The following is a 21,981-nucleotide window of genomic DNA, read 5'->3' on the forward strand; positions in this document are numbered from 1 at the left end:
GAAATAACGTTAGATTTAGCGTTCTATTAATTCATTGGGATCAAGCTAGATAAGATACGCGAATACCCCCTTTTGAAAGCAATAACTAAATACCAATAAACGGGTCCGCTAGTCACAGCTAAATCACAACAACGTGAGGATGGACATTTCACAAAACTTAGTATATCACAGTTTGCACAAATAATACAGTCACAAGAATTTGGTGTATAAATATGTGTCAGTATCGGTAGGAGAGACTAGCTAGAGTAACGAACTGTTTTTTTTTGTTTGTGTATAGATAAGCGAGAGAAAGAGGGAGGATGAGAGGTATACTATGTCTCCTCCGGTCCTTCTGTCCGTCCACAAAAGACCCGCCCTCAATGTCATAGTTGTCCACCCTAAGTTTCCTAAATTGTCCAGGTGCTGATACAGTTATCAAAATCCCCACTGGAGTCAGTCAATCCTAGAACATGACCATCAAGCGAACTTCCTTCCATGCGCCACCTGACTGATTCATAACGATCCTGCGTTCCCCAATCTGCTAGCTTTTAAAGCTGCGTCCTCCGTGAACTTCCCGCGGATTGCCCTTTCATCTCCCACGGTGACCAATCTACCATGGTGCGCCCTCAAAGATTTGCGCCAATCCCTTATACTGATTCAGAATCGTTCCATCAGCATGAGCGGGCAAGTACATATCAAATCCCACAAAATGATACCTAGGCTCTGGGCAGCGCTTCATACGTAAGCGCCAATCTGCATCTGCATCGAACCGCGCAATCATGCCAATACCCGGTACGTGATTCTTCCAGAAATTCATAACATCGTCCTTGAGTCTATACTTAGCGTTAGGCTGTCTAAGAAATTCTCTGAAGCAATGATCCACTTCTGCCTTTGTTTGCATCAAGGCATAGGGGCGGTCTTCGTGCAATGATCCATCTTCATACTCGAAATCTCGATAGTAGAATTCGTCGTTGACATCGAAAATCACTTCTTCTGTATCGATGTGTATCTCGGTCATGGGGTCCTGGCTTGAAAAGATATATGTCATTTTTCTGAGATTAGGACATTCGACACTGATTACACCGTGGATTAAACGATCAACATCATCATCTGGGAGAGGATAGTAAGGCCAATCCCATACAAATGGTCTGCAATTGGCAAGGGCGATATGCTTGACATTTGACACGTCAATAGACCCACCAACGAAGTAAAGGATGAAGATCTGACGATAGTCGATGATCAATGTGTCAGTCTCGGGTCGGATATAGACATGATCTAAAGAGCGATATCCGGATCCCCTCCCACAAAAGATGTTGCGAACACAACGATCCCAGAAATAGTTGGGAGGGGAGTAATTCTCATCATGCAATGCCTTGTACAGCTTTGACTTTGCACCTCTAGAGTACTTTCGAAGCTCAACTTTCTTGAATTCCTTATTAACCTCTGTATTGAATAGCCAGTTGGTATTGAGCAGTGGTGTGAGATGCATGTCAGGTAGCATCTGAAAATTCAAGATCATGTTCGAATTGTTGAATATGGTCCTAAATTCCATGCGGATGAGACGCTGATCAGGGAATACGTACTTCAAGATCATAATCTGAACTTCGAGAGGAAGAAACTCGAATGCAAAGAAGCTGTCGTCTTCGGTTGAGCGTTCGAGAGCCTTAAAGGCCTTGGATTGACTTGGTGTGAGCCAGCTTGAAGTGGGGGGTATCGATTTTCATCTTATTCATAGCCACGATTGTCTTGTCAATGGTTGTCTTTTTCGTGATTGTCTTTTTCATGGTCTTGTTTTTCATGGCTGTCTTTCTCATGAGTGCGTTTCGCATGGCTGCCTTCTTCAGGATTGATTTTTTCATGATTTTCTGGGTCATGATTGTCGTTCGAAAGAGTTTATGTGTGGATAGAGTTGATTGAAAATTTGGTTGGAGGAAGTTCAAGTTCGAAATAAGTTGTTGTTGATCCAGAGATGTGATTAGTGTTGGTATTATATTATGTTAGAAGGAAGGAAGATTAATTGGAGGCATTTCGGCAGTGCCTAGACGACGACTATATACTAATTGGGCAAGGGAACTTACGGCTTGGGTACATTTTAGGCTATTGCGTCAATTGTGTGAACGCCGTAAGTCTTGATCTATCATGCAAATACTAGTACGGCTACACTGGCGCGAAATACAAATCAGGGAGTTAACCGTTAGAGTAGGTAACTGCTTATATGAACTTAACAACCGTAAACCATCTGTTACTTAGTACGGTCTGTTGTTTGGTTAGTCACATATAATCAACACGGCAATAATTACAAGATTTTCTGATACGACTTGCTCAAAACCTACCTGGGCATAGGTGACGGAAATCACATACCTATATGATTACTCATCAAGCTAATTTCAGTTCAAGACTAGCTTGAATTAAGCGACCTTTCACATATAAGGGATAAAGACATCCCTTAAGGATCTCTTTCCTCTTTAGATTTCTTATCCTAGTTCATTTGACCGCTGTCGATATGCTCGTGTGCGATCGTGACTGGAATCTACCTCAGTCGCACAGAAAATTCAACGATCAAACAATACGGCGCCAGCACGATTTTACCGTAATAGTGAGGTTAAAAGTGAATCAGTTCGTCGCGATTCATTGAACATAATCATTAACACACACAGTACGGCTCAAAATATAGACCCATATACATACTCGACATATCCTCCTTCATCCAGAGTTGCTTTTGGCTTCATCCATCCATCTTCATCAAATCTACAAATACCAAGTCCACATTCAATCAGCTCAAGTCGGGCCACTCGAATTATTCGATTCGCAGCTATCAATAATTCAATAATTAAGCATCCTTATTGAGTCCAAAGAGCAAGTCAAACCAACCGCATCATCAAAGAGTAGCTTTTTCCAATCCATAAGAATATTTAAAATCCCAATACAATGGGGGAAGTTCCAGCAAAGGTTCCACTATCCAAGATGAGTTCATTCGCTAATCCTTTGGAAAGCAATCCCACGATCTCCCTCGATTCAGTCAATTTCCCCTCGAATTCAATACATGATCTTCGAGCAGGCATTGCCACCTTCACAAGTCATGGAATTCAACTTCTGGATCCACAGGATACGTAGTGGATTTACCAATATCATCAAATTCGGATCTGTGCTCGCAAAGTGTCCTGGTGTTGCATCCCTCTTGGAGACATGCAAAACCTCAAATGAAACTATGCATGGTCACGCTGGGTTTAAGAAGATCGAACTATTCCGTCCTCCAACTCGTCATTTTCTTGACACGACGGAGACAATTCCTGATACCCTCACCTACATGTACCTTCGGCCTTCGAGTGATGTCTTTATGGCCAGCATTGATAGTCTCGTTAGATTATATCAACTTGGCGGCTCGATAGGATCTCTATGCAACATTGAGAAACTGGCTGTCACAGGAATGGATTACGATCTTTGCGATGATTGCGACGATGAGGAAATAACGACTCTTTCCGAGAAGCTCTGCAATATCATCTAAACACACTGCCCAGCACTTAAGAAACTTCATTTGGTCATTGGCGACACTGAAGCAGTTCCGCTTGGCCATGTGAAGGATAGTGAGTTGACTCAAAATCTCAGAATGATTGAAAGGGATAAAGACTTTCAAGATTTCGATTTCGAGGACCAAGCGAGGCAAGAATATTATGAACTAGAAAACCTAGAGGAAGAGATAAGTAACAATGCCGAGTATGCACAACACGCAATCATGGAACTCAGAGATGATCTCGAGCGAACGAAAATGTTACCAGACAGTGCTGTGGCGGATTACTGAAGGAAAATGAAGGTCGTGTCGGTTACAGTGGGCTTGTTGGAAGGTGAGAAAAGTCCTCAACTACGGTTCCCTGCACTGTCATCTGTGCTCCCATGCTATGATGATGGAAATCCTTTTGACAGGTATGAGGGGATCGTGGATCTTGTTGAGGGCGTAGAATCATAGATCTGTCGAACATGGCATATTGTAAACTTGCGCTCGAAACCACCCTCATCGTTGTAGCGAGAAACACCCACTTCAAACTTCATAGAAGTAGATTTCCGGGTTCAAGCGACGAAATTACATGAGTTCTGTTCGCGTCTATCTTGTCCATATTGTGGAGGTTGTAAAAGGGTACTCGTATTGATGCTTTAGCGAGGAGCTAGCGCGGGAAAGCGAATATGAACACGGTTAAGATCGGAGGGTTATGTATGTGTACTAGTAACGATTAGCTAAGAAATGCATAATTAATTTAAACTTTTGATGACCATGAACTTCTCACTACATTTAATGATAATTCAATTTGATTAAATTGACAAATAATTGTGTAGCTATTTGTGATACCCCTGCTGGCAAAGATTTCTCCCGTTCGTACTTACTTATGCTTTCGTATTGATATATGTTTAAGGTTCCTTTCATATCTCCTCCAAATGAATTATCTCAAACAAAATTATTACTTTTACCCGAAACAATCTGCTGACACACAGCCCAATTTATCAACTTTCAGCTTCACGCCAAGTAAAAGCGTCCGCATATTCCTTGCAGCCCTAGAATGCCTGCAAATCACAGCTCGTTGATCGTCACACAGCCCAAAAGCTGACATGCGCGGTGTCGGTGGAACAGCTGGTGCCTAGAACATTTATTTTGATAAGAAGAAATTGTTTCGCTTTTTTGATTTACAAGAAAAGTTTAGAAGTGGGAATTGTGGAATATTATGAAAAATAAGAGAGAAGTGATGGATTTATCAGATGGGTTTGAACATATTACGCCGCCTTTGGAGGGTGTCAGAGAGGAGGTTGAGGTAGATCATGATATTGTGAATAGCGAGGAGAGAACCAATGCGAAGAAGGAGATTGACAACGAGGAGGAAGAGGTTACCGGCTATAAGTAAGCAGATCTTAGCATACCAAGTTTTTGTTTTCCCCTTCTGACGTTCAGCAGAGACTCCAAGACCGCTCAAATAAATCCTGAAGATGAGACACCCGAAATGCGTCCAACTTGGACTCGAATGCACCTCCGTTATTTGTCCATCGAAGTTTTGAAAGCAAATAACATAGATTATGTGATCGATCCTGATGTATATTCTCCCGACTTCGATCAAATTGACAAATTACTCATAAATGCAATAGGATCCAGATTACGTCTTGATTCAACGTTGGGTTCCCGAAGATGAGCAAGATTTTCTTTGGGCTGCCACTCGTGCTGCGCGTACCAAGCGCAATTCTGAGAACCGTCGTTCCAGCTCTCCATACCCATCTCGTGTTCGTTCTAACCGAGCTTCGTCGCCTGGTATCATTGAAGTTCGTGTGGGTAAGCAAGGAGGGGAGCTGAAGCTGGATATTAATAGAATGGAGTTTAAGGATTGGGCAGGAGCAAAGTATATGGTACAACGAGGGAAACATGTGCTGGATGTTGCGGTGGAAGATGGAAAAGCGATTAGAGTGGCGATCAACTCAGAGGCTTTGAGAGACGAATTGCGAATAGTGATAGGAGCTGGTGTGGGTCTTGTGATAACTGAATGGCGTAGAGTTCTGACAGGGCCTTGGAAGGTGTTTGTGGAGTATGAGCAAGCGATCAGATCACGATTGCACAAACTGGAGGAAATGATGGAATCTCGAGATGAAAAATTGGCGGAGAAACCGGTGAAGGACAAAAACATAGTTGTCGATCAAGTTCATGAAGAAAGGAAATCAGATCGCAAGGTCCGATTCAGAGATCCACCCTCCAGTTGCGAGGTTTGCGATGTTGTCTATCCTCCTCACGAAACCCCTCTCGCATGCCTCGATACTAGAGTGGCTCACTTAAAGTGCCTGATCGAATTCATGGACCACGATCTGAAACATGTGTTCGGCCTCCGTCAACAGATCAAAGACGGTTCTGTCACCGAAATTGATTTCACCGATCTTTGGCACTTATTTAGTCCTGGCGATCTGATTGTCACCTATCCCATGGCTCGTGCATATCGAGTCTTTCACACATCAGGTAGTCGACTGCGCTTATCCAAGCCGGAATTATTTGAAAAGAAAACAGTGTGCTCGCCTTTCAATATTAACTGCTTTTACATAAAGCCCGATTGGAAGACCGTTGGTCCTATTCATGAGACTTTGAGAATATCGGAGTATGCTGGAAAGAAGTTAGTGTCAGAACTACTAGTTGAGCTGGATGGGAATCTCATGACAGAGAAAGTTACGGTTTTGCCACTCAAACTACTCTCAATTAGTGAACGAGAGGAGCAAATCTCAAATCTTGTTGCTAGAGGAAAGAAATCAAGATCCCTGAAGCGAGGTGATCACAAATTCTATGTGGGCACTGCCGGGGAGGAAGTATCGAACTCGTCAAATGATGAAGATGTAAAATTTGCAGGGCGACCACCAGGGTATGGGATTGGTCCTTTCGTGAATTTGAAGAAAGAACGCGAAGAAGTATGTGAAGCATCTCATATTAAATATCAGAGTTAACATTGAAGCAGGTTCAGAGTGAAGTCATCATAGACAACGAGCATGAGACTGAAAACAAAGCTATTGGTCTTTTCGATGCAATCGAATTCGATTCGAGAGAAACCGCAGAGAACTGCACACATTATGGAGTATCGAACAATCAATATTTCGATGGCCGAGGCTTCCAGAGAGATTGTCGATGCTCGGATTTGATCGTGGACAATGTCGTTGATAATGATCGTGCGGCCAAGTACAAAGATGATTTGCATCTTTTGCATCCTCGTGATATTCACAGCGATCTCGAAGATAAGCTTCTCATGCTATTGTCGCCTACGGTTGAAGGTTTCATACTAGAGAAAAAGAGATGGAAGATGCTGAGTGTGGATACGATAAGTGATCTGAAGCAAGAAGGCGTTGAGAATCCTTTGGATTTCAGGGCTCTTGTGATACCTGAAGGACACGAAAGTCTATTGAAAGCATTGGTGGGGACGCACCCCAGCAGTCGATCATTACAACCCAAAATAAGCAGGGGCTCATGTAAGTTATTGAGATACATCAAAGTAAGAAGCCTACTAATGAGAACAAAAGCCAGCTTAGCAATTCTGCTCCACGGCCCAAAAAGCACGGGGAAATTTCTCACCACGAAAGCACTCGCCTCTCATTTCAATAGACCACTGTACACCATCACCAGCTCAGATCTCGGTATAATCACATGGGATGCTGCACGAGAGCTTGCTACTCATTTCAAACGAGCCACAAAATGGAATTATATAATTGCAATTCCAGATGCGGAACATCGGTTCCCACACCGCAAGAGCCCTTCAGACGGTGATTCCAATATGTCAGCGCTGTTTTTGAGAGAGTTAGAATTGTTCAATGGTATCGTTATTCTGACAACCGATATAAAAGGTGATGTTGAGGAGCAAGTTGTGAGAGGTATGAATGTAAGTCTCGGAAGCGATTTCTGGAGCAGATCAGAGAATCTTCAAGTTTGGCAGCACGTTTTGAAAAAGCGTGGAATTTGTCTGGCAAAAGATCATGAGGAAACGCCGGCAGGAATTACAGCGACAATTGGGGAAGCGGACTGTGATCGTTGGTTGGGATTTATAGATGGAGAATATGGAACAGGGAGACGGTGGAGTGGTGTGGAAATGAACAATTACTTTGATATAGCGTTGGCTCTGGCGGCATATGATACCGATCCTACCAGCGGATCATCGTATATCTTGAAGGACAGTCGTTTGAGTATTGCAGCAAGGATTACTGGTGTTTCAGTATTCTCCGCGTTGTAATGTCACTTCTGCTTTTCATTACAGTATGTGACTGAGCAGCACTCGTCACAAGATAGAGTGGCAAGATAGAATTTCCGCAATGACTTAATATTCTATCTTATGAATAACCTGATGTTCCTGATATCCCAGTAATCAGAGTATCAGCAATACTTACTCTGTAACTCCATTCAGTACATAGTAGCCTTATCGAAGAAGCGGGATCCTCAGCCTCTACATGTTCCTAAACTTCCGATCGATATCCTAGATTATCAGATCTATCGTCTAGCATACCACCACTTTCATAACTTCGCAGAATCTCTACCTCCCATACCCTTTTCTAAGCCCTCAAAGTGAGCTTTCCGTTGGCATCATGGGGTACCCATGCGCCTACGCCCATAATCTTCGTTGTGTTTGCCTGGTGATCGGGCCGGGCTCGGAAGCCAGGGAGGACCTCGACTTTCTCCCAATACTTAGCTTTGCTTTCGTCGTCAACATGTTCATCCAGATACTCTGCTAGTACAGTCGATGTGTCTCTTAGCTCAACAACCAGCTTCTCTTTTGTAAACAGCTCATCAATTCCAAATCGTTCACCATATGCCACGGAGCGTTCATCATATGATTCATCATGAAAATCCAGTTGGTAGAAATTTTCATCAACATCAACGATGATGTGATGTGTATCAAGTTCAATTTCACTTAGTTCATCGGCCTCCTCTGTAAAGTCGATACCGAGAAGGAGACTGAGTTTCTTCAACGCCGGGCAGTGCTTTTCTGCAATAAGAAACACCCATTTCCAGAGGTTCCGAGCTCGGACTTTACTGCCATTATGTCTATCTCTCTCTACCAAGTTGTGTACCGCCAGATGTGTGATATTCTCAAGGTTCATGGAGCCTCCGTGTTGATACAACATCACAATCTCCTTTGCATAAACCACCAATGTATCCTTGGCAGGACGTAGCCAAGTGTGATCGCGCTGCGTAGGTTCTACTACAAGATATTTGATGTTCAGGTGAGGCTTTTGTTGTAAAACATAGTTGTCCTGTCGATTGTTGTTGTCTGGAGAAGAGATCGCAATTCTCTCGTATCCGCCGTTTAATACCGCCTGATAAGAAGCCTTACATGCCAGTAAAAGTGACAGTAAGGGAGGAGATTTGGCACTCCAGGCACAGGTTATGACCGTATAATCTGTATCCGAGTGGTAAACCTCTCCTGTTTTCTTATTACGACGAATTTCGGTAGGATTTTCCTGAATGTCGATCTCAAACTTCAAGAGAAGTGGGTCAGAAACGGGGTCAGAAACGGGCAATGCCAGTTCGAAGACCATTATCTGTAACTCCAGAGAAAATCGACTGAAGGGGTGAAATTCTGTCAAAGTTGCAGCATCGGCTGGATTGGTTGGGTCCGAAGAGTTTGATTGAGGTGCTTCTGGAGCTATATTCCATTAGTATTTATGTGTGAAAATATTTGATATAATGCACAAAGTCTTACCACTGATGCTTTCAGATACTGACTCATCATCTGATGCCATGGAATCTTTCATTAGTATTTATGTGTGAAAACATATGATATAATGCACGAAGTCTTACCACTGATGCTTTCAGACACCAACTCATCATCTGATGCCATGAAATCCTCGTCTCCATGGCTTTCGGCTGCTGATGTACCTGTTGGTAGGCCGCCTACTTCTATGCTCTGTTAGAAAATTTGTAAAAAAAACCTTCTCAACTAATCCTACCTTCATTATCCTCAGAAGAAGACTCATCATACAAGTTTGAACCTCCTGAATCAGATGTGCCAGGTTCATTCAAGATTTTTGACATTGTTGCTATGATGTATTGTTTGTTGTTGATTCGAGTTATGAGTATTTGTGAATTGAAGTATCAAAGTTTTGAATGTTGTCACAATAGAGAAAAGGGGATCATGCGACCAAAAGAACTGACGTAGATAATCTGTGAAAGAAAATGACCACTTTTGTGTTGTGATCAGAATGGATTGAAAAGTCAAACTGAAACCCTACAAGACTTTGAGAGTTTATAAACATTCTTCTAGCACAAGGCTAGCTGTATAAGAAGAGCCGAGTTCCGAGCCAAAATCAAGGAAACTTCGGGTAGATACGATTTGTTCTTTGAGTGAATCTTCGGATGACAATTTTGAGCCAACTATAATTTTATATCTTTCATGGAAGAGAGTGAATACCTAATATTTCTGTAATCTAAAAAATGAATAATAATCTGTGAATTCAAGGATTTGAATGTGATTCTACACTTTATCTATCAGTTGAAAGACGAAGAGCATACATTCCCTTACCTTATCGTTTTTCCTAAGATCAAATTGACTCACTGTACTTGAACTGGCTTATTAGTAGATGTACTTACATTGTGTATATTATTATGCGTATTTACCACATCTCGTTCCTTTGAGAATTTTTACCAAAAAAGAGGTAAGAAAATAGTATTTTCGTTCCCACTCAACCCTCAGCATCATCTATGCAACATCACCTATGCAATATCATCTACCAAACACTAACTAGGTTGCGAACAAGGAAGAACGCTAAATCTGTTCCGCTCACAAGTTGTAGTTTGAAGGGTCTCATCATTATTGGAACATGCATAGGCCTCTAGATGCGGAATGTAGAGCTCGAATTCATCAAAAGGATTTTGTGACCCACAGTCTAGAACAGGGACCGCCTGAACATTCTTCCAAAATGCCATGCTTTTTCTGTCCATCTCCTGGTAGACTGCGTCAACTTCAAACATAAACTCAGACGCGGTGTCCATTAATGATCTCGTTTCAAATACATCTTGGCTTCTGGATTTTGTCTTTGTGTCCTGACCGAATACCAGAGCTTGAGCTTCAGAAGATTCTCATCAATGTCGATAAATCTGGCAATGACATATTGATTGTAGGGATAGTACCAAATGGATGATATAACAAAACTCACCCTCTTGATATTTGGGCAATGAGTTTGAATGAATTCTAACAGTTTGCCTAGTATAGATCCTTGGGGTCTCATATGATTTCCATATAGGGCAAGGTGGGTGAAACTTTGAAGGTTGATTGATCCGCCGATCAGATCTGCCTCAATCAAATCATCATAATCCAGCAAGAAGACATGATGATTAGGCCGCAGATAATTATAATGCACGAAAGTATGATGCTTCTGTACCCATTTTGTAAGATATGCAGGTGTACTGCCCTTTCCATATATCCACTTGATTCTGACAAATCCACCATCATGATGTACAGATTTATTAGAAACCGAACATGTGTTCAGTAAAGAGAACAGGCCCGGAAAAGATCGTAAATTGAACATGGGATACCTGTTTTCGGATAAGTGCCAATCAACTTTGCGCGTCCATCGAATGACACGTGCGGCTGGCATTGCGCGTTTGAATATCTTCAATTGTAACTCAATAGGTAAGTCATTAAATTTGTGAAAAGTTTTCGTGTCTTCAGTAGAATCATAGATTTGTGGAAGAGGTGGATTAATCAAATCTTCATTGTATTAGCGATGTCATATGTCAAAGACAGAGTTAGAGATTCAATGGTCCAAACTGCAGTCCGATGGCTAGACGCTTTCAACTCATGAACTGTTCAGTTCATCTCGAGTATTAAATCATTCTGGATATTTGAGAGCCTCTATACATTCTGCCAGCCTGGGTTATTGCATGCCGTGGGAAATTACTTACATTGTACTTCCTCATCAGCGGTTTCCTCTTCGAGAGGAATCATTTTATTATAGTGAGAATGGGTGAATGGGTGATTTCGAGTGACATGCTGTTGAATTTTAAGATGTTCGAAATCCGAGAGTAGCTCAAGAGACTATTCTTTGATAATGAAGTGAGTAGTTGGAGATGTTCTTTGTAAAATGAAATTCTGTATAAGAGCGAGTTCGCTAGAAGCATTTAGTATGTGCCGTATTAGCGACGACGCTTAGCTGCTTTGTAATATCCTTCAGTCGATTAAACCTTATGTGAGTTTTCCGCAGTACCACTATACCAAGAACCCCCAATAATGTCATGCATCTCATCCACTGTCATCACAATTATCCAAACATTCGCCAAATCATTCACATTAACATTCACCCAAAACTTACTGCCCCGCAGCACGATCAGCATGGAGTGGCAATGGAGGATAACGGACCTGGTCTTGGATTTTAAAACTATTCACCAATTCTATGGTATCATGAGAATTAAATCATTGTTGATCTTTTGTCAATGTGTTGGTTTTGATGATCGGGTACGGTCTGACATCTATTTCGTCCTATTCATTTACGCGAACCGTACAGAACGATCTACGTGTTACCAATGATTTGAATAATGAAAGTTAAACTATAAAGCTGGTACAATTGTCTTTCTCGACCGTACCTTCAAAATCTACGATATCAATAACGAGAGAAAGCTTCTCAGTTCCATCACTTTATCTTCCCAAATTTCAAACTCGACTCTCAACACATTTCAAAACTGTCGCATGTGAATAAAGAAGCCGATCAAATCGATACCTTACTCTTCGCACCACATTATGTGTAAAGACTGTCCTCCTTTATGCTCTTGGGAAGAGGGATATCAAGATAATCGAGATCCACGCGATGGAACCCTTGAGAAATTCAGCCTCCTTCCTGTAGAAGTTCAATGCGCGATCTTCAAGGGGGCGTTACCAAGCCCCCAAGTCATCGATCTGGCGTTTAAAATTTCCGAAAACCGCGATCACAGTGCGCGAAAAATAGTTCGACAGCTGGAGGTTTGTATACCCACAAATCCCAGCATGCTCCCATTACTTCAAGCCTGTGCCGCTTCGCACGCTGAGGTATATCGAAACGTTAAGAAAATCGAAATCACAAGGCTGGGAACGAAAGTTTACTTGCCACTCTGGAACTCAGTACTGGGGATACCTCCGCACATTCGTAATTACGGAGTCGTAAACCGTTTGAAAGCATCTACGAAGCCTAACACGAGAGCTTATACTTACATGAGAACAGATGAAGATATCCTCATGTTGGATGCCGCTAAAGTCTTCACCTTGTACATCTATGGTGGTACCATTCTGATGTCCAATATCAAGTACCTAGCGCTCCAGAATGCCTCCCTTGATGGCATGAGCTTGGATACTCCGGGAGACATGCTTGGTGTACAATATGAGGTTTTGCGTCTGCACCTTTTTTTCAATATTATCCGTCTACATTGCCCCGCACTTTCAAAAATGTATTTCCTCATTGACGGTCGCAATTATTTTCATCCTAACGAGCCTCCCGTTGAGAGTCAAAAATTGGAATTACGGATCCTTGATATGGACAGCGAATTCTTTATTCAAGACTTTAGTGGTATGGGAGCGGCATACACGGCGGAAGGAGAATGGGCAACAGCAGCGAGATTGAGTCTTCAGAGTGACGCTAAACACACAATGAGAGATTGTAAAAACTTCAGAAAAGCTATCGGTCGAAACCTGGCGCAGAATAGAGACCTCGTGAATTTTTGGAAGAACAGGAACCGGTTATAGGCATAATGGGCTGGTTCTATGCAGATGCCCAAGAAGACCCCTCGGTCGTTCCTCTTCCTCGAATGTGTGTACCATCTATTTTAGCGTGGTTACCGGCCCATGCTGATGGTACCATTGTGGATAAGTACAAAGGAATGGCGCAGATTTTTGACGGTGCTCCGTGGTAGGTTTAGAAACAATCAAGTGAGGGGGCAGATATTTAGGTAAATAAGCTTTGAGGAAATCTGATAGGGTAGGAAGTTCTGCAATCTAACATCTATCAGCACATTCACCTGCAGAACTCAATGCATTCAACAGTGAAACGGTGATGTTCCTCTCATGCAAGATCTCCCTCGTGACTACCGGTAGTAACCCACCCTTCCTCTTCATGATTGCAAGAATTTCTCAACGATTTCGATGAACAAAACTTCTCGTTCTTTAAGTCCGACCAGAGCCACAACGTTGCAACCCCTCTTATTTTCCCCCGTTCCCACTGCGTGCAGCATTATGTGTCAATACACTTCTCAGTGTATAAACGAAATTTCTGTAGTAGTTAGTGAGCATATATTATTCATGTCATGAAGCCCCCTTGCTCGAGAAACACGAAGACATGATACCGCACAAGTACTCGGGGATGAAGTTTCCATTCAAGAAACCCAGCCAAAGATCACGTGTAGAATAATCGGAAAAAGAAAAGACATCCTAAGTCGAGAAGTTTTAAGCTTCGACACTCTGACATGTATCAGCACTTTAAACTTCACTATGATGTCTAGCTTAACTCAGACGTGCAACAAAATACACATTTGAAAGGACTAAATCACGGGGCACAGATCTGGCACCGTTAGCTTTTCTCGGTTAAGCTTACGTGGAGGCCCATCACGTGCCCTGCGGTTAGACTTTATAACCTATTGATTTGATTGTCCAGACTGACCTCCACTCATCTACGTCATGATATGGACTCCGAATACCGATTTCCAAAATGTATATCTCGGGATGTTTTATAAATATCCATCGACACGACAATCATTCTCCACAGCAACAACAGTGACTTTGAGGATTATTTCATATGGTAGGTAAATACTTGTTGATACAATTTACTAATTGTGAATTCCCATTAGAGACCACAATTCCAAGGAATCTTCGATCAATCTATTGGATCTAGATCACGACCGTTATGGATCCCACATACGCTAAGAGATATCAATGCCGTCAGTACATGGAACTACCGCGTACCAAGCTATGCAGAATACTGGTAGATTGTAAGTCGAGAAGCATGTAGACATACCCCTTCCCCGAGTCTCCATTGTATTGATAAGCATTCTCTTTCCTTGTTTTCCTTGCACTGTATAATTTTTATTTGGGATGTATAAAAGTCGTTTTCTGGAAGGAAAGTTGAGAGTTAGTACTCGAAATCTTTGCACTTTGGTAACACCCAATACTGGAAGGAATTCAATCATATTCAAATCCATACCAAATAGAGTTTTGAGCCCTATCCTCTACCCCGCCGTCATCAATCAGAAATCTCATTTCAGCATGACCCCAGCCACGAGAAGCCATGACTCCAAAACTTCGATATCCCGTCCTCCCTCAACATCTTCAAATGAAGATTCCTCTCCACACCCTCAATCCCACCCCCACAAACCAACCATAGCCATCATCGGCACCGGCTGGGCCGGCTGGACACTCGCTCAAGAGCTCTCGGCCACCACCTCCTCCACATCTCCCTACAACATAATTGCCATCTCCCCCTCGCGAACAATGGCTCTCACACCCCTCCTCGCCTCAGCTGCTTGCTCCATCTTCGATTTTCGTCTCGCCGAAGAGCCCGTTCGTCGGCGTGATTCCAAGTTCGAAAAATACCAAGCTCTCGTCACCTCTGTTGATTGCAAATCGCAAACCATCAAATGTAAAGCTTGTATTGGAGGAAGTGGCGTGAGTGGCGAACCAATGGATTCCCCAACTTATAAAGATATTAAAGAAGACGAAGCGCATTTCGATGTCAAATATGATAAATTAATCCTAGCACCTGGATGCGAAACAAATACATTTGGAACACCGGGTGTGAAGGAATTTGCTCTATTCATGAAAACAGTACCGGATGCGAGAAGATTAAGAGAGGGAATCTTAGACTGTCTGGAACGAGCTTCTCTACCTACCATTTCCGAAGAGGAAAAAAGGAATATGTTACATTTTGCCATTGTTGGGGGCGGACCCACTGGTATCGAATTAGCAGCCGAAATTGATGAATTGATTCAAGAACATCTTGGAGCGGTATATCCGCGATTGAAAGGATTATGCACGATAAGTATCTACGACGTCGCCGATCGACTGCTCGGACAATTCGACGAAAAACTGAGCGAGTACGCGATGGAAAAATTCGAAAACAGAGGATGCGTGAAAGTGAAAACGGGGAAACACATCGAGGAAATAAAAAGACATAGTATGACCGTCAAAGAAGAAGGCGAGGTGCCATTCGGAGTAGTAGTATGGGCTGTAGGAAACACGGCGGGAAAACTCGTCGAGGATTTGAATTGTAGAAAAAGTGAAGGGTTACAGAGAATTCTCACGGATAGATGGTTGAGAGTCCTCAAGTCTGATTCTGACGGTGTAGAGGGAGCAGGCGCGGATATTATCGAGAATGTGTATGCCCTCGGCGACGCAGCCGATATCCTCAATAACGAATTACCCACTACTGCGGAAGTTGCGGTGCAAAAAGCAAAATGGTTAAAACAACATCTTTTGCAGAATGGAGGAGAAGAACTTGGTAAACCGTTCAGATACGAACAAAAAGATTTAGTAGCGTATATAGGACGGGGTGATGGGGTCATACAGGGAAAAAAGGATTGGACGGGCGCGTCGGCGTGGTTGGCGTGGAGGAGTGGGAGTATTGCGTGGACGAGGGGGTGGAGGAGGAGGGTGATGGTGGTGGTTAATTGGCTTGCTAATTGGGTTGATGGGAGAGAGATAGCTAGGCGGTAGGGCGAAAAAAGCAAGGGGGGGTGTAACTTTCGATACTTCAGAATTCGAGACGGAAGACATGTATCGTATCAGATCGTATAATTCCATTCCGAACAAACTTTACCGAGTTATTCAATACACCCTTCTACCATCGCATTTCACCATCAGCACCACCAACAATCCACTCCGAAAACTACCCAGGAGTCGCTAATATACCCGTTCAAGACTTCACTAGCAAACTCCCACCCCGCGTCTTGTTTGTCTTTGACCAATCTCTTTCTTCCACTTTTACTTCAAACAAACACTTGTTGGGTAGTCCCATTATCACGCTATTAAATTACACGTCCATATACACATGAAGGCAATTCATACCTACCCATCTACCATTCCTCCATCTGTATATGCAGTCTATCTCTTATTCCAAACAATTCCCCCATCATAGCTACACGTCAGTTTTCAACAACATCCGTGAGAAAGTCAAAGGTATCACTTTTAACACTTTGAACTGAATCTGAGTTTGTTTTATAATTTTCTGTATTGGATCTCTAACAAATATCATTTTCTCATTACTCAGAACACCATATCGTGTCTTATCACGTGCATTATATTTGCAATACTACGCCTTGTCTCATCTGAGTCTGTTTAGAGTTTTCCAAACAGCCGACTAAGGAGCACAAGTATCGCAGAAACTCGCGTTCTCATGAAGTCTTACCACAACGCCACCTCCACCCACATGCTCTTTCTATCAATCCATGCCAGCTTGAAATCTAGTTCCCCACATACCATATCTGGTTGCTCTCATGCGTCATACAAGTTTCCGTAGGAAGCATCAAACTCCGCACCTGTGACCGCATCTGCCACATCTGCCGCATCTTCCGCATCTTCCGCACCATCTGTAACCCCTGCGTCCTCCATGCTCGCATCTTCTTCATTTGCAAAGAGTTCTGCTATATCCTCTTCCACTTCCTCAAGTCGGGGTTCACTAGCCGTCATCAAGGTATTCAGTGGTGCACGAGTAGATGGCCCACCAGCACCGGATATCCTAGGAATGGGCTGACCAGCAGATGATCTATCAGAGCCAAATATCCTAGGAATGGGCCGACCAGCAGATGCTTCGCCAGCACCGAATATACTAGCACTAAACAGACTAGGAGATGACCCACTAGCACTACGTTGAATCACAGCTGTTTCTCCTATCATTTCTTTTATTCTGTCCTCCAAGGTGAGCGTTTGAGCAGAGCTATGGCTCTGGTTTTCATGTCTTCGCGGATGGTTTGACATGGAGCTCGCCTCGTTTCCCTGCATGGACCCACGCTCTTCGCCTTGCTCTTCTCCGTCGTCATCGGACTCCTCTTTGTCATCCTTTTCTGATTTTGTCTCAGCCAATTCTCTCAAGACTTTCGATCGCATCGATCGCATCATCAACTTATCGTGCCGGCTTTTTCTTCTGGATCTTTCTTTCATGGAATTTGTGGAGAGAGATTCTAGATGATCTTCTTCGTTCTTATGAATATTTTCTTCTGCTCCTTCATCTTCAAGAATAGTTTGTCTGGGCTCTGTACCACTAGCAGTACCACTGATCATTCGATGCGAAACCATTAAACCATCAAGCCAGCGACTTAGTCCTATTTCTTGTTCATGAATTCGCTCTTGAAGTCCTCTCTTATAAGTTGCAAGAATGAGGTTTGAAATCTCAGTCCCTAAGATTTGGCTTAAATTGCCTAATTGAGCCACGTTACGGGTAGTACCACGACCTGAAGCTGAGTGTCTGCTCTCGGTCAATTGAGATGGAGGGGGGTCAATAGTTCTTGACTCCGTCGTACGAACCATATTCTTATTCGTATCATTCAGAAGAATGTCAGACTTTTCAAACGCGTGCTGCGGGTAAAGAAGGGGAGCAAATTGTTCTGGACCTGGTAATCTACCACTCGCAATAGGGTAGAATTGAATATCCTTGATCCAGTCATATATTGTTTGGTCATCGAGGATATTCTTCAACTGCGTGTGCTCTTGTCCGTTTAGTGTGCTTCGTCTTGTCAAGATCACCTCCTCAACGCTGCCTTTCTGAACCAAAGTCTCAACATATACAGGGCGGAGCTGACCGATGCGGTGTGATCTCTTGATAGCTTGTGCCTCAACTTGTGGTGAAAATACCGGATTAACGAAGTATATTCTTGATGCTACACTCATATCCAAACCAAAGGCGGCTTGATTAACATCCATGAGCATGACACGGTAACCAGCGACGGATTTGAACTTTGCAACACATTTTAAACGCTCAGAGGTTGAATCTCTCCTGGTATAAAGCAAACGCTCGATGTTTACACATTTCAACGCCTGCGCAATGTAATATCCCACGTTTTCGGCCTCATAAAACACAACAATCTTCTCTTTTTTGTGATAAAGAAAGATCTGGTCCATGAGGTATGAGAGTTTAGATGAAGCGGTGGATGTGATAGTAGAGCTTTTCCACATGGATCTCTTCACTGAAGTTGAGAAATCGGGGATTGCATTTGGTCTGTGATCTGTAAAGCCTGCTTGTGTTGATTTGAATTTGACAGGGTCTACATCAGCGTTCACTGCAAATCTGCGCATCAAATTCTCTCCAAGATTGATGAGTTTAGCTGTATCGAAGTCAGAATCGGAAGGATCGTTGAGGTCACCACGACGATATGTACGAAACGCCTCTTTTGCAGCACATATCATACTAGCGCCCATCAATGTTGGATTTCCATCATGGTAGTCGAGTGCCCATGCACGCCTAATCTCTTCCTGTAGAGGATTCTGTACATACATGGCCATTTCATGTAGTTGACTGACGGCTGTGAATATACCATTCGAAAGGGCCAGCTTTCCAACTCGAATTGCTTCCTGTAGAAGCTTTCTGTCTTCGGGATTGATGTCATCTTTTGTAAGGAACTTTTCGCCGGTTTGAAGCGAGTTCTCAATCATTGCCGTGGTGTAACCTGACCAAGTGAAAGAAGCCTCTCGTAAGTTTGAGAACAAAGTCAGAAGCGCTCTCCTGTTTTTTGGATGAAAGAGATAGTCTACACCTTCTCTTTCCGAGGTCACAGCATTTATTGTAATCATCATCGAAAATATATTCAACGACAACTTATCCTGAAAACATCCTTCGAGGGAAACAATTTTCTTGTTTAATTTGGGAAGTCTAAGTTGACTCGTGATGTCTCTTTCTGTATGTCGGATGATCATACTTTCTAAAGTAAACTTAAGAATTCCTGGGTCGCCATGGATCTGTCGATTAAATCGTGGCTTGATGACTAGGTCTAGCCACGATGCTTGATCACCCACCACGGCCGTGTTTGCCCATGGTTGAGCTTTAAGATACGACTTCAGTATATTTCCAAGCTTTTCGAGGTCCTTAGTCTCTTGCTCGGCAGCCACTACTTTTGAGTCGGTGTAGCTTTTTCCAAGGGGCATCTTGGCGCTTTCTAGGCCCATGGACATCGTGTGATAATCTCTGAGCTCATAAGTTCTCGAAAATTCAACGTCTTTTCCATGAAGGCCGTTCGTCGGAGTTCCAGAAATAATCCAACGTGCATCAATATGCAAGAAGTCAATCATAATTATCGCATTTGACTGTCCGCTTTTCTTTACATTCCCGAAACCATGTCCTTCATCGGTGATCAGGCGCTTGAAATGGAGATCTCGAAGTGGAGAACGATATTTGAAGGTATCTGCTGGTGTATTTCTTGAGTATATCTCGCAAGGGCAGTTTGAAGCTTCTGGGTTTCCAAAACAGTGCTCGCAAGTATTGGTGCTCTGTGGGGACGTCAAAGTCTCTTCTGTAGCCTCTCTTTCAAATCTGCTTCTGCTGAATAAAATAATGTCGTACTTTACCAACTCATGCGCGGCAGGTACTCGGATTCTCACATCATCTATAACCAAGTAACTCAAGCTGGTGGTATGCTTCTCGATCTCTTGTATCCATTGATGTACCAAATTGGGTGGAACAACTACAAGTGTAGACTTTGCGAGCCAAATCTTCTTCTTACTTAGGCTTATTGGACGACGGGTCTCGCGAGCTGGTGGGTCAGGCTCATACCAATAGTAGCCAATTTCTCTATTTAATGCGGCATGCATTTGGCTGAATCCGAGTTCTCCTTCGGACTCCATTTTTCCAAGGATTATCTCCCACGGAATTCCAAGTCTACCGACGGTCGAAGCGCACATATCGAGAAGAGAACCCGTGTTTTTTTCGCGTGGGAATAGAGTCAATGGAGTGCTCATCTGGTATTTGAGGTCTCAAATATTTTGTTGATAGAACCAGAGCTAAGCAGATTAGAGTCTTTCCAAGTCCCATGTTTTCTGCGCATATTCCACCCCTTGGAGCTTCATAGAGGCGTGTTTCCCTCAGGCAAACGTTCGCACTCAAATCACAGTAAAAGCTCTGACCATGTTGATCTTGAAGTTTTCGAAGTCGTGGATCCATGATGTGTCCTGGCTGTGTTTCCCGCTGCAGCATCATAGCAGCCGTTTGACATCTGTTAGTCAAGAATGGGTCAGTATTTGCTGCTTTGAAATGAAGCATGAAATGAAGATCAGATCAGGACACAGCCATGGTGCAATCGAGTTCAAAAGAAGGTTGGCTCGAAATCTCAACGCATAAAGGAGTGGGGAAGAAGAAGTGGTGGAAGGTCGGAGAACTTGTGAGCTGAGTACTTACTGGTAGGGATGCATTTGTGTATTTGGATTAAGCCCCTGTACATTACCTGCAAGAAGAGATCGCATCGCATCTCGTACATAATCATCTCCAACAATAACACCCGGGTCCGGCTTTGGAGATGGTAAATTATTGAACATGTCAAATAGCGAGATGGTATTTGCAGATTTGTTCTCATCCAACTCAGAGTCGATGTGCTGAATTGGTGTGTCATCTGACCATGTTCCTTGCCAAGCCGCATTCGAAACATCCAACTTGTCTAGTAAGGCCTGCATACCCTTACGAAGTTGCTTCATCGAACTGAAAGAGATTAGTACGAGCCTAGAAGCAATACGATCTTCAATGAATACTTACCGATCTAACGCAGTATTTCCAATATCATCTGGTAAGATATACACCCTTACTTGACCACTGTTATTATCCTTCGCCTTGAACTCCATTCTGATCCAACCCGCATTATGTATTCCAGTGTAGCCAGCAAGGGCAGCGGAACGGAGCAGTTGACCTTGTATAGTATTTGGTAGATACAAGATACTTTGTTGGAAGTTGGTGATATCGGAAGGAAGATAAAAAGCATGCCAACTTCGACACCTAAAGGCTTCTTCCGTCAAGAGTGAACACTCCTGCTTGTGTATTCGAATCGATCCTGCAGGGATATAGTTGGTGAGATCAGAGAGACACGAATTTTTGGAACCTTGTATTGAGTCTCGGGATGGAGGTAATAGTGCCGCAAAACTTGAATCCGAATCGATTTGTTGGGTCGACCAAATTTCTGGATTTGGACTCTGTCTGGCTGAGCCTTTCTTCACGTTACTCTGCAGAATATGATTAGTGGGAACCCTTAACACCAAACCATTCATCATCTTACCCAGATACTCTTCATTCCAAAATATCTCTTGATCTTGAGAGGATCATCACTGATGGGAGTGGGAGGAGCCATGTTGGTTTTGGAAGGTCCAAATTGCCTTGAAGAATGAAAATGCTTATGAGCACTGAGTAATTCAAAAGGTTGAAGTGGCTGACGAATAATCCTCGATCTCAATATTGAAAAAGATGATACAAAACCCGACCAAGTTAAACAAAATAGAATAACGTGATGAAGACAGCAGCTTCAGGCAACAATATCAACTCAGTATAGAGCAACGAATGTGAATCGATCTGGATTTAACAAGGTCATAA

General features: G+C 43.0%; 8 protein-coding genes across 8 annotated transcripts; 4 read left to right on the top strand and 4 right to left on the bottom strand.

Moving 5' to 3' along the window:
- Positions 1–589: 589 nt before the first annotated feature.
- On the bottom strand, positions 590–1,853 carry EAF01_011384 (uncharacterized protein; the record flags this gene model as incomplete). The annotated part of the gene is made up of 2 exons (XM_038919641.1): positions 590–1,651; positions 1,719–1,853. 2 exons carry the CDS (start codon positions 1,851–1,853, stop codon positions 590–592), a joined length of 1,197 nt encoding a protein of 398 aa, XP_038764851.1.
- Positions 1,854–3,058: 1,205 nt separating this feature from the next.
- EAF01_011385 (uncharacterized protein) lies at positions 3,059–3,484 on the top strand (the record flags this gene model as incomplete). Its single annotated transcript, XM_038919642.1, has 1 exon — positions 3,059–3,484. The coding sequence occupies one exon, from the start codon at positions 3,059–3,061 to the stop codon at positions 3,482–3,484; it is 426 nt and encodes a 141-aa protein (XP_038764852.1).
- Positions 3,485–4,691: 1,207 nt separating this feature from the next.
- EAF01_011386 (uncharacterized protein) lies at positions 4,692–7,706 on the top strand (the record flags this gene model as incomplete). Its single annotated transcript, XM_038919643.1, has 5 exons — positions 4,692–4,864; positions 4,919–5,054; positions 5,107–6,399; positions 6,447–6,951; positions 7,003–7,706. The coding sequence occupies 5 exons, from the start codon at positions 4,692–4,694 to the stop codon at positions 7,704–7,706; spliced, it is 2,811 nt and encodes a 936-aa protein (XP_038764853.1).
- A 316-nt stretch (positions 7,707–8,022) lies between these two features.
- EAF01_011387 (uncharacterized protein) lies at positions 8,023–9,505 on the bottom strand (the record flags this gene model as incomplete). Its single annotated transcript, XM_038919644.1, has 4 exons — positions 8,023–9,116; positions 9,174–9,218; positions 9,272–9,370; positions 9,421–9,505. The coding sequence occupies 4 exons, from the start codon at positions 9,503–9,505 to the stop codon at positions 8,023–8,025; spliced, it is 1,323 nt and encodes a 440-aa protein (XP_038764854.1).
- Positions 9,506–10,461: 956 nt separating this feature from the next.
- EAF01_011388 (uncharacterized protein) lies at positions 10,462–11,417 on the bottom strand (the record flags this gene model as incomplete). Its single annotated transcript, XM_038919645.1, has 2 exons — positions 10,462–11,180; positions 11,375–11,417. The coding sequence occupies 2 exons, from the start codon at positions 11,415–11,417 to the stop codon at positions 10,462–10,464; spliced, it is 762 nt and encodes a 253-aa protein (XP_038764855.1).
- A 789-nt stretch (positions 11,418–12,206) lies between these two features.
- Positions 12,207–13,348, top strand: EAF01_011389 (uncharacterized protein; the record flags this gene model as incomplete). The annotated part of the gene is made up of 2 exons (XM_038919646.1): positions 12,207–13,148; positions 13,169–13,348. 2 exons carry the CDS (start codon positions 12,207–12,209, stop codon positions 13,346–13,348), a joined length of 1,122 nt encoding a protein of 373 aa, XP_038764856.1.
- Positions 13,349–14,693: 1,345 nt separating this feature from the next.
- Positions 14,694–16,139, top strand: EAF01_011390 (uncharacterized protein; the record flags this gene model as incomplete). The annotated part of the gene is made up of 1 exon (XM_038919647.1): positions 14,694–16,139. The coding sequence occupies one exon, from the start codon at positions 14,694–14,696 to the stop codon at positions 16,137–16,139; it is 1,446 nt and encodes a 481-aa protein (XP_038764857.1).
- Positions 16,140–16,916: 777 nt separating this feature from the next.
- On the bottom strand, positions 16,917–21,742 carry EAF01_011391 (uncharacterized protein; the record flags this gene model as incomplete). The annotated part of the gene is made up of 5 exons (XM_038919648.1): positions 16,917–20,369; positions 20,503–20,623; positions 20,806–21,102; positions 21,157–21,617; positions 21,671–21,742. The coding sequence occupies 5 exons, from the start codon at positions 21,740–21,742 to the stop codon at positions 16,917–16,919; spliced, it is 4,404 nt and encodes a 1,467-aa protein (XP_038764858.1).
- Between the last annotated feature and the right edge of the window lie 239 nt (positions 21,743–21,981).

Source organism: Botrytis porri (genome assembly GCF_014898465.1).
Source record: "Botrytis porri strain MUCL 3234 chromosome Unknown BPOR_021, whole genome shotgun sequence".
NCBI lineage: Eukaryota > Fungi > Ascomycota > Leotiomycetes > Helotiales > Sclerotiniaceae > Botrytis > Botrytis porri.